Source organism: Leptodactylus fuscus, chromosome 1, assembly GCF_031893055.1.
Source record: "Leptodactylus fuscus isolate aLepFus1 chromosome 1, aLepFus1.hap2, whole genome shotgun sequence".
Classification (NCBI taxonomy): domain Eukaryota; kingdom Metazoa; phylum Chordata; class Amphibia; order Anura; family Leptodactylidae; genus Leptodactylus; species Leptodactylus fuscus.
In genome coordinates this window covers 139,314,989-139,330,681 of record NC_134265.1, presented here as the reverse complement: position 1 = coordinate 139,330,681, position 15,693 = coordinate 139,314,989, and the positions used below count along the sequence as shown (strand labels likewise).

The 15,693-nt window shown below is 38.4% G+C and overlaps 1 protein-coding gene across 1 annotated transcript in view; it reads right to left on the bottom strand.

Moving 5' to 3' along the window:
* CNTNAP4 (contactin associated protein family member 4) overlaps positions 1–15,693 on the bottom strand; it is a 268,813-nt gene that overhangs the window by 118,917 nt on the left and 134,203 nt on the right. Inside the window, exon 4 of the mRNA XM_075277554.1 lies at positions 1,122–1,269. Within this exon, the coding sequence (XP_075133655.1) occupies positions 1,122–1,269 (148 nt within the window). The remainder of the gene's footprint in view (positions 1–1,121; positions 1,270–15,693) is intronic.

The window sequence follows — 15,693 nt, the reverse complement described above, 5'->3', positions numbered from 1 at the left end:
GTCGAATATTGAGGGGCTACTCGTATAGTGACTTTGCCATAAGTATTCTCTTCTTACAAAAAAGACGCTACCTAGTCTCTCTTCATGCATATTTCTGTGCAGAATATTCATTTCAAAAGCAACTAACTAGACGTAGATTGAAATCAATGGTTTCATTCTCCTTATTTTCTATGGAATAAGTTGCTGCCAAAGTATTTTTATGAAAGCATCATTAAAATGCCATAGTAGCCCACTGTCTGTGAACATTTGTGTAATTCTACAGCATTTTTCAGCTGATTCATTCATATGTAAAAGGTGAACACACAGTATAATTGACACAGTTTGTCTATTTATAAACTGCTACGATGGTACAGGATTTACTTTGTAGCAGCTGCTTGGTACTTACTGATAACCTATAAAAGTAAGTGTACTTAAATCTGCTGCTTTACCCTGTACTTGAGAATCTAAGGCTATTTTATTTATATTTTTTCAGACTAGATTACTTTGTACTAAATTCGATTATGACACAGTGGAATACTTAGGTTTCTGGTTCAAGTGAAAACAAAACTTATAATATACCAACTACACAACTACTTTTACTTCTCTGTTTAAAATGCCTACGGCCTAGTTCACATCTGCATTCAGAATTCCATTTGGGAAGTCCACTTGGGGACGCCGTGAACAGATTACTGAACACATTAACAAGCGGTGAGCACTGAAAGCACACGGACCCCATAGACTATAATGGGGTCCGTGTGTTTTACACACGAGTCATGCGGAGAGGAAAGTAGCTCATGAAGTACTTTCTCCCCACATGTTCTGTGCAGACACTGCATGGAAAACACATGGAACCCATTATAGTCTATGGGGTCCTGGTGCTTTCATAAGCTCAACACTTGTCAATGTGTTCGGTATTCATATATCAAACACAGATGTGAACCAGGCCTAAGTGAATAGCTTATTTAGTTTTATCACTTTATTTTCTGCTTGTTTTTGTAATTTACAAATTCACTCAACTGGAATAATAATAAAAGATTACACAAATACAATAATTAATAAGTAGAGTGGATCTAACTGAATACCATCTATTGGTTTGCTTAATATATCTAAAAAGGTAAAATAGGTGAAGTAACAATACTTACTGTATGTACAGCCATATACTTCTATTCTCATTCCAATCCTGCCATTCATGTTCCAATCCAATGGGTTGAAACGTAAGTATCTTGCTCGTATGTGGTTTTCAAGTTTGTAGTAAACAACACTGTCCGCATTTGTATTACCTATAAATTCCTAAAATGATAAGATATACAGATGAATAATATAAAAGAACACCATTGCAATGATAAAGTCGGTGTAAAGAAACAAATATTTGTGAAAATATCAGACAATTTTCTTATTTTTGAACTTGATTTATGCATCAATGTGATATGCAATTGCAATATGCAATGTGATAGAACTGGATAAATAGATAATAATGTATTTTAATCATTTTTTTTTTAATTCAAGAATTTTTATTGAGAAATTTTCATATATATACAACAAGAGAGAAGAAATTGGGAAGGGGGAAACAAGGGAGCAAACAAAACAGATCAGAATATAACGACTGGGCTACAAGCCGGCATAACGAAACAATTCAAACTCGACTGGTAAAATATGACATAGTTATTATGATTTTAGTCAATATTCAAAAATATGCATGTTCTATCCGATTAATAAAGGAAAGCAAACACTAGAGGTAGGTATGCAGAGAAGGAAAATCTAGGGGGGGGGGGGGTAAGGAGGGGGGATACAGAGGAAAAGAGATAGACCCTTAAATATTCTCGGTGTCTGAATTGGAACTACATGGAAAGTTAAGTAGAGGTGAGTGACGGTGGAATTGTGGATGCTTTGTAGTTGTTCCACGGTCCCCAGACCTTAACATACGTGTCATGAGTTCTATTTGTCCTCTAACCTAGCAATGTCTTGTACCGTGTGCTCCCAAAGTTGGATTGATGGCGGCAGCTCCTGCATCCAGAACCTTGGGAGTATTTTAATCAATTTTTAAGAAAGACAGATATCTAATTTTTTGGCATAATTTCCTTGCTTTCCGATACACTTTAACTATCTGTCAACAAGCTGCAAACCACAAATGCAGCACAGTCTTTACGTCTTCATCTAATCTTTGTCCTCATAAGGCTTATTTCAGATAATCCCATCATTTGTCTATTCCATAGAATTAGTTCATGTGCATGCTCAATGTTGTCATCAGTCATGGATGTGGACAGGCATCTGACGCCTACATTAGTGCAACCATCTTAAAACTTCTCTATCCATTCATACACACTTCTTCACAAAAAAAAAAAAACCAAAAACATGCTGATAAGACATTGCTGCCAACTCTCATATATAGAAAGTTTTTTTAGACCTCCCTATTATAACTTTAGTATAGTAGAAGATAATAAGGCTATACTAGAAAGTTTACTAATTAGTTTTTCATGGGTTTGTTTGACCCATGAATTATAAAAAAGCTTAAAAAATATTTTGTGGAATTTATTTATTTATTCAACAAAATAGTTCATTTGAGACAGAGGATTTTACAGTATCTAGAAATGTATGCTGCAAAAATAGACAAAAATCAAAAAAATATTGAAAACTGATTTATATTACATTCATCACTTGGCTACTGTGTTAAGAACCGTCAGACACAAACACAGAAGACATCAAGACAACACCAGGAAAATAAACAGTGTGTGAAGTGAAGAGTTGGGATAATAAAAGGGTCTTACAAACATTAAAAATGAATCAAGACTCCAAACGCTTCTATATGTCTCTGCCTGTCAATACAGATCAATATATCATGGCTGCAGCGATTGAATTTATGCCATATTTATACCATAGAGGATTTTATACCATTATACTGTAATGACAACAGGAAGTATCGAGATGCCATGTGACGAATGGAAGTTGTATATTTTAAAAATTATTACTGTATGTTATTATTGCATATATTTCATTAAAATTATATACAACATTTTTAACCACTTGAATGTAATAAACCAGTTAGAAAATATCTTTCGCCATGGCCAGGCTGTACAGAAGTTGATGATGATTTAACTGTCGACTGAAATAGACTATACAGTTTATTTCGCTGTGAAATTGTGTTTTCACTTCTCTTTTTTTGGAACATTTTCTAAGTGTCTTATTTTTGTGCTGTGAGATAGATGAAAACATTATCTAAATCATCTTTAAAATGAGAAACAGACTATACTAAAGTAAAATTTGCATATAGATTAAAAACAATTTAGCCTTTATAAAAAAAATGTGGAAACTGTATTTATTCACAGTGAAATGCATCTATTTACCAGCAAATTTAGCAACCTGCTATATTAAATCAAGCAAGTGACCTAAGAATTATTGTTGAACTTTCTTTGTTTTAAAGTGCTCGTTTAAAACTGGTAAATTAGATTTCGCTAAATTTTTAAGTAGCTAAGAAACAGCCTGTGATAAAAGTAGAAACTCCATCTTACTGTATTACTGTCATTAGAGCTTATAGTCCATATTTTGTGGTTAGAATGGCACTGGCTGATTTATTACGTAGACCTGTATTACTACTCTTTTCTGTAAATACAGTATCGGTTTAGCATATCTTGTGGTTGCAACACCATGTAAAAACGCATGAGAACATTATTAAGACCATAATAAAAAGTGATCTTAATGATGATGAAATAATGTTTGTGCCAGTTACGGAGGGTTGAATTATTTAACCCCTTCCCGCCGATGGCATTTTTTGATTTTCGTTTTTCGTTTTTGACTCCCCTCCTTCTAAACCCCATAACCTTTTTATTTCTCCGCTCCCAGAGTCATATGAGGTCTTAATTTTTGCGGGACAATTTTTTCTTCATGATGCCACCATTAATTATTCTATATAATGTACTGGGAAGCAGGAAAAAAATTCAGAATGGGGTGGATTTGAAGAAAAAATGCATTTCTGCGACTTTCTTACGGGCTTTGGTTTTACGGTGTTCACTGTGCAGCCAAAATGACATGTCCCCTATATTCTGTGTTTCGGTACGGTTCCAGGGATACCAAATTTATATGGTTTTATTTACATTTTGACCCCTAAAAAAAATTCCAAAACGGTGTTAAAAATTTTTTTTTCTAAAAGTCGCCATATTCCGACGGCCGTAACTTTTTTATACATAGGTGTACGGGGATGCATAGGGCGTCTTTTTTTGCGGGGCCGGGTGTACTTTTTAGTTCTACCATTTTCGGGAAATGTTATTGCTTTGATCACTTTTTATTCAAATTTTTATCAGAATTAAAACAGTGAAAAAACGGCGGTTTGGCCCTTAGACTATTTTTCCTGCTACGGTGTTTACCGAACAGGAAAAATATTTTTATAGATTTGTAGAGCGGGCGATTTCGGACGCGGGGATACCTAACATGTATATGTTTCACAGTTTTTAACTACTTTTATATTTGTTCTAGGGAAAGGGGGGTGATTTGAACTTTTAATACTTTTTATATTTTTTTATATTTTTTTTTACTTTTTTTTAAATTTTTTTTTTGCATTTATTAGACCCCCTAGGGGTGTTGAACCCCAGGGGGTCTGATCACTAATGCAATGCATTACAATGCTAATGCATTGCAATGCATTGCAAAAAATCATCATCTCTTTTGCAGGCTGTATACACCAGCCTGCAAAAGAGAGAATTTGCAGACCGGCTGGGAGCCTTTAACAGGGCTCCCGGCTGTCATGGCAATGAGGGTTCGGCCCTGGAGCATGCTCCAGGAGCCGGCGATCCCTGCCAAAATGGCGGCGCCCATGCGCCTCCGGGAAAATGGCGCCTCCGGCGCCTTTGACAGCAGCGCCGGAGGGGTTAATGCCTCCGATCGGTCCGGGGACCGATCGGAGGCATTAGAGCCGGTTGTCTACTGCTTAAAGCAGTAGACACCCGGCGGCTATGACGGCCGCACGGCTCCCGGGCGGTCGCCATAGTTACAGACCGGACACGCGCCGTACTATTACGGCGCATGTCGGGAAGGGGTTAAAAATTCTGTTTCTATTGTTTATTGTATTATTTTTTTCCTTTTACAATAACTACTTTTAATTACCAAACATATGCTATATCAAACAGAAGGGGGTAGATAGGGAGATAGAGATAAGAAAAAATCTTATTATACAAGTACAATTTATGATAAAAGATTAGTCTATAGCAGCAATAAAGCCTTGCAGGAAAATGTGGGTGTGATTGAAATAAATGAACGTTCATAGTTCTAAATGAGTTTTATTAATGTTAGCTCTACCAGATGAGTTATAGATTGAGAAAATATTCAATGTTTGGCCAGAAGTCTTGCCAGCAAAATTGATCTACCAATCACATTTTTCTTTATACGTACGTATTGTAAAGTAATTCATTACATCATCAAACCCAGGTATGCCGTCCGATAAACGTTATTGCAAAGCTCAACTCAGCCAGTCTTATAACCAGTAAATAGAGATGAGCGAACACTACTCAAAATAGCCATTTTGGATAGCACGCTCCCATAGAAATTAATGGAAGCGGCCAGCATGCTGACTTTGCCGGCAGCCGCTTAACCCCCCGCATTCTGGCTATGTCCATTCATTTCTATGGGAGTATGCTATTTGAAACGGCTGTTTCGAATAGTGTTTGCTCATCTCTACCACTAAATCAAATAAGTCTAATAAAACCTAATCTTGGAGCACATCTTGAATCATCATCCAAAGCATAGGCGTAACTAAAGTCTTGAGGGCCCAGGTGCTAACTTTTGTCCAAGCCCCCTACCCACTTCCTAGTGCAAATTCTTGATAGTGGCAGTTACGGGAGGTGAAGAGGTATCTCAGAAAACTTTAGTACCCACAACTGCAGTTTTCAAGAATACGGTGAGAATACGCTGAGACAACACGGTGGCTCAGTGGTTAGCACTACAGCCCTGGAGTCCTGGGTTCGAATCCCACCAGGACCAACATCTGCAATGAGTTTGTATGTTATCCCTGTGTTTGCATGGATTTCCTCCCATTCTACAAAGACATACTGATAGGGAAAAATGTACATGGGGCTCACAATATGGGGCTCACAATCTACAATTTAAAAAAAAAAAAAAAAGAATATGGTGAGTGAGCAGCGCAGCACCTGGCATGTAAAAAATACTGGGACAGATTCCATGCTCCGCAGTGGACCCCACACAGTATTACGTGCTCCATAGAGGCCCCCAAACAGTATTACATGAGTCACAGTGGCCCCCAAACAGTATTACATGTTCCACATATGAGTCACCGCTAGCGGCCTTATACCTCAACATGTTTCATTCATCATACAATATACTGTACATTACTAACACCATCAGTAATGGTTTTATCATGGTTTTTGCTGTAATTTATTTGAAAAGAGTGTGTTTTTTTTTTCAGTTAAAAATTAAAATTTTTACCTATTGACTTCAAAGAAAGCCACAAGTGAACATACCCTGACAATGAAGCATAAAAGACCTTAACTGAAAACCTGAAAGAAACTTTAGAATGTAGCCTGCTAATATACAAATAAGGAAAAAATGGGAATAAAGAGCTATGGTGTTAGATGGCTGCAAGAAGGGGAAAGACATTGTACATGGCAGAAAAGATGGTGGAGAGGGAAGAAAAGAAATAGGTTTTCAATGAGGGCAAATCACACAGGTTGTAATTAGAGGGGAAACAGAAAGTGGGGATTGTGAATTATACAGACTATGTATCAGTGGGCGGAAATGAGAGAGAACTCATGACAAATTGTGTGTGTGTGTGGGGGGGGGGGGGAACGGGAGGGCGTCACACACTCCTCAACAAAGAAGACAAAATAACAGCAGGAATTAGGCTGTCTTGATAAATGAAAACTAGTGAAGGCAGCAATATCCTAAATGGAGAAACCTTACATAAGTCTACTTTATAACATAGACTCATCCAGGTGAGCCAAGTGTGAAATTAGGAGCAGAATGCAAACTGTATCTCAGTGGGATGGAAAATGAATAATGAATTAGTAATTTAAATAGTCTATATTACTATTAGCGATGTTGCTTAAAAGGTACAAGGTTCAAGGAACGTTGCTCCTGCTTGATGGCCATGTTGTCCTCTCCTTGCAAATGTTCATGTGCATGTCATACTCAATATGTGGAGTTTCAATTATGGGCAGAGGACAATACATCAGATGTCATGGCTCACTGAGTCAATGGTTTGAGGGCCAGAGGGCATAGTTTAGAAACTCAGAAAGGCCTGGTGTTTTTTTAGTACAGACGTCACCTCACAGGTGCAGGGCAGAAACAGTTTCAACACCAAGTGGCACCCTTTTGCCACCTCCAGTTACTATACACTGGACCGTTTGCCACCCCCCAACTTCACCAGGGCAAGCCATTGGTTCCATTCCCCCTATTTCATTTGATGCAAAACAAGAACAAAGACACCGAGCGTTCTAAGTGTGTTATCACTTGTGGAGGAAAAAATAAGACTTATATTGTGGAAGTATTTCATTTGAGGAAGGAAGGAAGGAAGGAAGGAAGGAAGGAAGGAAGGAAGGAAGGAAGGAAGGAAGGAAGGAAGGAAGGAAGGAAGGAAGGAAGGAAGGAAGGAAGATCACAAAGGAAGGAAGGAAGGAAGGAAGATCACGAAGGAAGGAAGGAAGGAAGGAAGGAAGGAAGGAAGGAAGGAAGGAAGGAAGGAAGATCACGAAGGAAGATCACAAAGGAAGGAAGGAAGGAAGGAAGGAAGGAAGGAAGGAAGGAAGGAAGGAAGGAAGGAAGATCACGAAGGAAGGAAGGAAGGAAGGAAGGAAGGAAGGAAGATCACGAAGGAAGGAAGGAAGGAAGGAAGGAAGGAAGGAAGGAAGGAAGGAAGAAAGGAAGATCACTACATATAAGTCTCTTATACCCATCCAGCAACTCATCAAAGTTTGTAGTACTTTTTTTATGCTCGCTTTTTCACAGGGATCTAGAAGCATCCATTGGAAATTAGTATGTGGTCATACATTAAGTTTAATAAAAAAAAAACATTAATGCAGAATAAATGTATGTTTAGCGGATCAATAGGATACATAAATATTATTTATATGTTATTTTCCTGGATTGTACAGATAGACCGTACAATCCAGCGGGTCCAGCACATGCATTTCTTTATATCTGTTTGATTTTGATGGGTAAATGAAAAGGACAGAGTATCTACAAGATTGTGTCCCTTTGGGGATTTGTTTTCATAACACTGTGATCTTTATTGGCATCTTTACAAAGAGATAGCCATTTTCAATTATCATCAGATGAGGTTCATAACAGGTAGACATTTGGTTGAGAATCGTGTCTATTTTTTAGAGAAAGGTTTGATTTTTCAGTGTTTTAGATCATGCAGATATTTGTATAGCTGGTGCCTAAATCTAAAATGATTGGATGTAAAGTATAATTTCTTGAAGAGAAATAATATGAGGAGGTTAGAAGAGTAACAGCAAATCTTCAGCAAACTATTTCTGGTGATTCAATGTGTGTTATTAATTTATTCATGCGGAACATCATTTCTAAAAGAGATTTGAATGTGGTTTCTGCTTTGATGGCAATTCTATGATAATCTGCTACTAAATGGTATGTGGGTGGCATTGTTTATAGCTGTTTTGTAAGATCAGAATTGATAATTACTTTCATTTGAATGATCGCTCAGATATCTCAGTTTGTCAATTTTCCGTTTAATGCTTGGCTATTTGGCCTAAAGTAAAAGCATTAAGTCTGCATAAAAACAGATGAATATGTATGCACGAAAACTGCATAACCATTAAAATCCTAATCTTATTTGATTGTTGATACTGTAGAAAGTTTATTTTGTCTAATAATACAATGAAACTTCAGAAAATGTCTGCATTTTAAATAACCATATAGACAATGTATTACATGTATGGATAGAATGTATTGTTACTTAATCACCATTAAGTTAGTATATCATAGTGAAACGGGATTAATATCTGGATTAATGAAAAAGTGAGATTACATTTTATATATGAGGATGGGTTTTTTCAAAGATGCATGCAAATATATTCTGGAAAGCAATGTGTTAACCCAGCCTCAGGGAGCTACAATGGCCAGAATGTAGAAGTCGGACTCGGAGTAAGGTCTCATTCACATATTATAGATTCAAAATATAAATGTAGTTCAACTGGCACTTGACATGTCGACAGCAAAGTGGCACAGAATGTTTACTTGGCTTTTCAATGGGTTTTTAGTGCATTTTATTGTATTCTACAATAAGATAACATGCTGTAGCATAACATAGCCTATACTCATACATGGTTTTATTCACATTTTTATTTTTTATACACATCTTGTTAAGCACATGGATTTTTTCAGTAAGAAACATCAGGGGTACAGCTAAAGGATCATTAATCCTGGTGCAAAAATTCAGCTTACAACTCCTTTCATGGCTGCTATACCTGTCGGTTAACTGTGCTACCACAACTTTTGTGGTTCCTGCTTGACAACAATGTCCCCAAGTGTTTGCAACAAAGTAATAGTGCCCTCTTTATGCCCTGTGGCCTCATACAGGGAATTGTTCCCCCTTAACTTTTCCCTACATTGCATTGACACAGCTTATGGCAATGTTTGTTTCTTCTATTTTCCCACCCAGCTAACCTGTCCCCTACTGCATGGTACTGCTGTGGTACCATAGAGTAGGAGACAAAGTAACCAGGAGGAGAATAGAAGAAACTCATGCTGTTGCTCACATGCTCATCACTGTTCATGGAGAAGATAATTATAAAATTCAATACAGCAGGCAGCAATAATTTGGCAAGGGGGATCTGTGGGACCCTATGCTTTAGGGGCACCAACACACATACAACCACTGCAGCTCCTATACCCTGGGGTGGGATTCAAATTTTTAACACATAAAATAGTTTGGAGGTGGGAGGTAGCAGAAGTTGTGCACCCAGAACAGCATGAAACATTTCAGACCATGCCTCATAACAAAAAGCCATTCCGTGTTTTTTGAGCCCCCACAGTGCCTCTCATCACCCAGAGTGTTTTCTGTTGCCCACATTAAAGTTCTCATAATATAAATTATGTCCCCATTAATTTGAAGGGTTATCCACCTTTTTAATATTGATAGCTATTACATGGTATGTCGTACAGCCAGAACTCCTTGAAATCAGTTGCTCTAGGTTGCTCACTTGCTGCATGATGTGCACTACTCGAGCACCTAAACACACCACTCCAAATTTGATGAATGAGCAATGCTGCTGGCATGTTAACTTTACCAAAGTCAATAACCTCTGTCATACTCTCCCCCCCCCCCCAATGTCCCACACAGTTTAAATCACCCTCACTGCTAAAGGATATTTGCCCCATCAGTGTGCCCACACAGATTATTGGTCCCCATTTCTGTCTTCATACAGTATAATACTCCATTAATGTTTCGCTAAAATATAATAGCCACCATCAGTGCTCCCATACAGTATAATGGCCTTCTACACTCCCCCTATACACCATAATGCCTACGACTGCCTCATACAAAATAATGATTCCCATCAGTGCCCCCCCCCCAAAAAAAAAAAAAACAAACCCTGAGGGGCACAGTCAGTGCCATTCTTACAATATGATGTCCTTCTTAAAGAGCTGAGTGTTAGGCCAATACTCACCTCTGTTTTTTCTACCCCTCTTTCTCTGCTCCGCATGCACATGACATGTCCCAACAATGTGCCCAGAGCAGGAAGAAGAAGAATGGCATCAGTATCAGACTTGAAGAGAAATGGCTGCATCTCTCTCTATAGCTACACCACCGTGCGGTATGTTTCAATGGATCCATATGGATACCATTTTTAGCTCATAGAAATCAATATATTGAATCTAAAAATGCTGGTTAGTTTCAATGTGTGTATTCCTTCATATTCATTTTAATACATATTTAAAAAATATTATAAAAAGAGCAAATAAAAGCTGATTCTTTAACAAGAAATGGAACAAAAAGAGCTATGACCCAGAAGAATCAAAAACTAAATGAGTATGTAGGATATTTTTGGTGAGGAAAGGCATTTCCTGTGGTTTCAATTTTACTACGGAACGTCTGTTTATACAGAACTACCGGAACACTGCTTACTATTTTAATGTCTCCATGAAGAATACTTCCTTGTAAGTAGGGACTATGGACAGTTTATAGACAATCTAGGAACAACATTTGTGCAAAAAGTTGCGTGTGTGAAAAAATGTCAACTGTTTCATGCCCTGTAGGTCAGAAAACTGACGTGCAAGCCATGATACATTAGACCAACTGTCCACAGTTACCATTCATAGTGGCTTGAAGCAGACTACATTAAAAACACTTCCTATTACTAAAGGGTCTAAATTGTAAATTGCACAATCAACCTATCAGTTAATCTATTGCATGCCAAAAATTGTCACAACTTGCAATTCACACAGGTATCATACCTGGCTAGTGTTTTTAACAACAAGACCTGCACACATTCGTTCCTGTGACCATATATCTGCAGGTTTCCTATATGTATTTGTACCCTCAAGGACCACTACATATCCTGGATTTGTTTTTTCCCCCACAAATTTATGTATACTACAATGTAATTTCAATGAGCAATAAATCTCACTTCTGACAGCCATGGACCCTCAGGACCACCCAAACTGCAACTGTTATAATCCGCCATTGGCTCATAAACAGTAGGCATCAGTATTTTTCATGGTAGCAATGTGCCCTCTTGACTGCAAGGATCTTGTGCATCTGAGTTGTAATATGTTTTACTCTTTTCTTTGTAAGCTTAAAGGGTTTGTTTGGAAGCTATAGCTTACTTACCAGGTCCAGGGGATCACTCATGATGGACCAGAGGGTTCCAACCATGTCATAATCCCCAGGTCATGTGGTCCAAGGCAGAACTCTTCATTTTGGTTGCTTCAAACCCTGCCTCTGTCCCAGATCTCACATGCAATTAATTACCTATGTTATGGGGATTGATTGACAATAGTAAAGCCAGTCCTTATAGTACAAGTCATTTATTAACCGTAAGATTGGGAGAAGAGGGGTGGAACATCCAGGGGGCAGAATGCTGCTTCTGATCACATGACATCATCAGAGATCCACAGGCTACGTAAGAAAATTACAACAATCCATTGAAGCAAAAAATACCATTTTTTCTGTTGCTTTGTACTGTCTGTAAATATGCTTTCTTAATACAGTGGGGGAGATTTATCAAGAAATATGTGTCTAGCATAATTTGTCTCAAAAACTGTCTATCATGATGTGCACCACATTTGACAAGTGTTGTATGACAAAGAGGTAGTGGCTTAGCGTGAAGGGAGTGGCTTCATGGGAAGGGTGTGGCCTAACTGACAAACCCATGGGATGATAGTGCATGTTTGTGTGGCGTGAACTATGCCAACTAATAGGAGGTGTAAAATTAGGAAAAGTACTCATAAATCTGCCCCAGTATGTCTACAACTATAGTATTGAAAAAAAAGTTCTCGTTTATAATATAGAGTAAATAGAATTAATTCAGGCATACATATAGTTGTATTCAACTTTTTAACATATATTTACAGAAGAAAAGCATTATGTATGATGATCCAAAAACCATTTATAGTGACATACATTATAACTACATATTAAATTGCATAGTTGTATTTATAGTGCATGAAACAAGAGGAGCTGGCTCATTTACCAGCAGAACGTATTATTATTCATTCTATTTTGGGTTCATTTGTATAATTAGAGCTCTTTTGCTTTCTGTCCTAGAGAAGGAGTCCTAGGAGAAAAGATAGTATAAAAAGAGTTTGCTTAATATAGTCACATCTATTGGGTGAACTAAGTTCATGAAAAAAGTTAACACGGATATCAGTTCAAAACTATTTTTTCCATTATTAGATTATTGGTTGTATCGCACAGTAGGGACCATTTATTATTCCATTTAAGGCTGAATTGTATTTTACTGATTTTTGATTTTTTTTCTTCCCTGTGTGTAATATGTTATGGTCGTGCACCATTTTTCTAGTTTTCTCTGTCTAATGCGCCTTTTTTTCAAAACACATTTTATACCATTCTTCTATTTCTAGCAAGAAAAATATTCAACTTATTCAACAAATAAGGCTACTTACTTCAAGCCTTATGTGTCCTGGTAAAAAAAAAAAGATGTTAAAGTAGTTGAGATATGTAAAGTCATTATAAAGATATCACTGTTTAAAGGGATTCTACCACTAAAAGAACATTTTTTCTATTTACCACATCGGAATAGCCTTAAGAAAGGCTATTTGTCTCCGGCCCACTGTTCCGTAGAAATACCGGTTTTTACCAGTATGCAAATTAGTTCTCTCACAGCAATGGGGGAGGGCCCCAGCGCTCAAACGGCAATGGGGGCGTCCCCACTGCTGCCAGAGAACTCTCTCCAGCGACGCCTCCATCTTCAACAGCAACTGCGTCTTCTTCCGGCTGGGGTCACACTCCACTCTTGCATGCATTCACAGTACGCTCCTGTAGTTCTCCGTAGAACTACAGGAGCGTAGTCCATTTAGTCCATTAGTCCTGAGCATTGGGGCATCAATGTCACTTGGTCCTGAAAAGGTTAAGAGTAGAGATGAGCGAACACCGTTCGATCAAATACAGATTCAATCGAATATCAGGCCATTCAGGATATTCGATTACAATCAAATACAAGGCCGCAAACGCAATAAAAATTTGTATCCCCTCCCACCTTCCCTGGCGTGTTTTTTGCACCAATAATGGTGCAGGAGAGGTGGGACAGGAACTACGACAATGGAGGCAGTGAAAAAAAATCGGAAAAAGTAATTGGCGGCTGGAAGCGGATAACCTCCAATTTAGACGAATGGTGGATTTACCATTCGACTAATTTGGGACTGTGAACTATGTGACTGTGAGACAGGGACAGATCTACAGGTAGGATAGCTAGGGATTACCTTTATTTAAGGGGAAATGTTACTCACCCAGCTCTTTGGGGCTCTATCTCGTCAAGATCCCTGTCAGCTTGTGATATGCACGAGCTGACTTTTTCCCATAGGAATGCATTTACCAGCGTTGATTGACCGAATGCCATACAGAAGTACGGCATTCTGCCAATCAACGCTGGTCAATGCATTCCTATGCGAGATGAAGCAGAGCTGAACCTGCTATACACTCAGCTCTACCGATGTAGCAATCCGATGCAGCAGCACTGAGTGTGTAGCATGTCCAGCTTTGCTACATTGGACACTGCTACATCGCCAGCACTTAGGGTTGAGCCAATCTTGACATTTCAGGATCGTTTTTAAAATCCAATTTCCGATCATTCGAAGATTGGATTTTAAAAATGATCCTATTCACTACACAGCATGTAGTCCAAAAATTGTTTGACCCCACGCTGTGTAGTGATTAACCCCCCACACCCCACTCAACAGAGTGTAGAGATGTAGCAGAGCTGAGTGTGTGCTGAGCTCTGTTACACCAGAGATGTGTGTGACAGGAAGAGTAGCTGGAGGGATTGTTGGCAGTAGTGCAGAGCTGTGTGTGTGACAGGAGGAGTAGTTGGAGGGATGGTTGGGTGTAGCAGAGCTGAGCTCTGCTTCATCGACGGTGTCCGTAGTAGCCGAGCTAACCACACAGCTAGCTCTGCTTCATCTCGCCATAGGAATGCATTGACCAGCGTTGATTGGCCAGTGTACAGCATTCGGCCAATCAACGCTGGTTCTGACGGAGGAGGCGGAGTCTAAAATTGGACCAGAATGGAAACTGCTGTGAACGGCTTAGACTCCGTCTCCTCAGGCAGAACCAGCGTTGATTGGCCGAATGCTGTACACTGGCCAATCAATGCTGGTCAATGCATTCCTATGGGAAAAAGTCAGCTCCAGCATATCGCAAGCTGAGAGGGATCCCGACATAATATAAGTACTTGATGCCCCCAGGCATGCTTCCCCTGCTGGCCCAGTTGCATTCCAGGGTGTTGGCATCATTTCCTGGGGTGTGATAATGGACTTGGTGACTCTCCTGAGTCGAATGGTGGGATCCCCTGTAGCAAAGCATTTTCTCCCATAGACTATAATGGGGTTCGATATTCGTTCGAATAGTCGAATATTGAGCGGCTAGTCGAAAGGAATATAGAATATCGAACATTTTACTGTTCGCTCATCTCTAGTTAAGAGGCATATAAATAAAAAAATAAGTTTATTTCAATGCCTAATTGTATCCATTATATCAATGAATCATGTTTGATTATTTTGGTTACTGTATTATATAGTTTTATATATTATAATAGTGTTTTTTGGTATACTGAAGTATTTGTATATATTTTTAAAATCGACTTTCTTGTATGGCTGCTCTTTGTTGATACCACACAGTTCCTGAATGCTGTAAATTTAAGGTTCACAGTTTCCCTACATATATCAAATACAACAATACAAGAGAAACTATAAAAAGAATTCCCTAGAAGTAAATGTGTATGTAGCAGTTTTAGGGAATTAAAACTTAACATGTAATGATAACATAATAAATTATTGAAATCTAGCTATATAATCAAATCAACAATAAAAATCAAATGTTGCTAGGGGAACCCCTCAAGTATGAGATACATACCGAACATAGCGGTAGGGGTATCTTGTGCGTCACATGCAAACACACACAGATCTTCACATTCATTCAGTCTTACCCCTTCAGTAGACAAGTTTGCAGTGAAATGTGTAATGTTTATTTTCACAGTGTCTTGTTTACTTAACTCCCCCTACTTTCCTACAGCA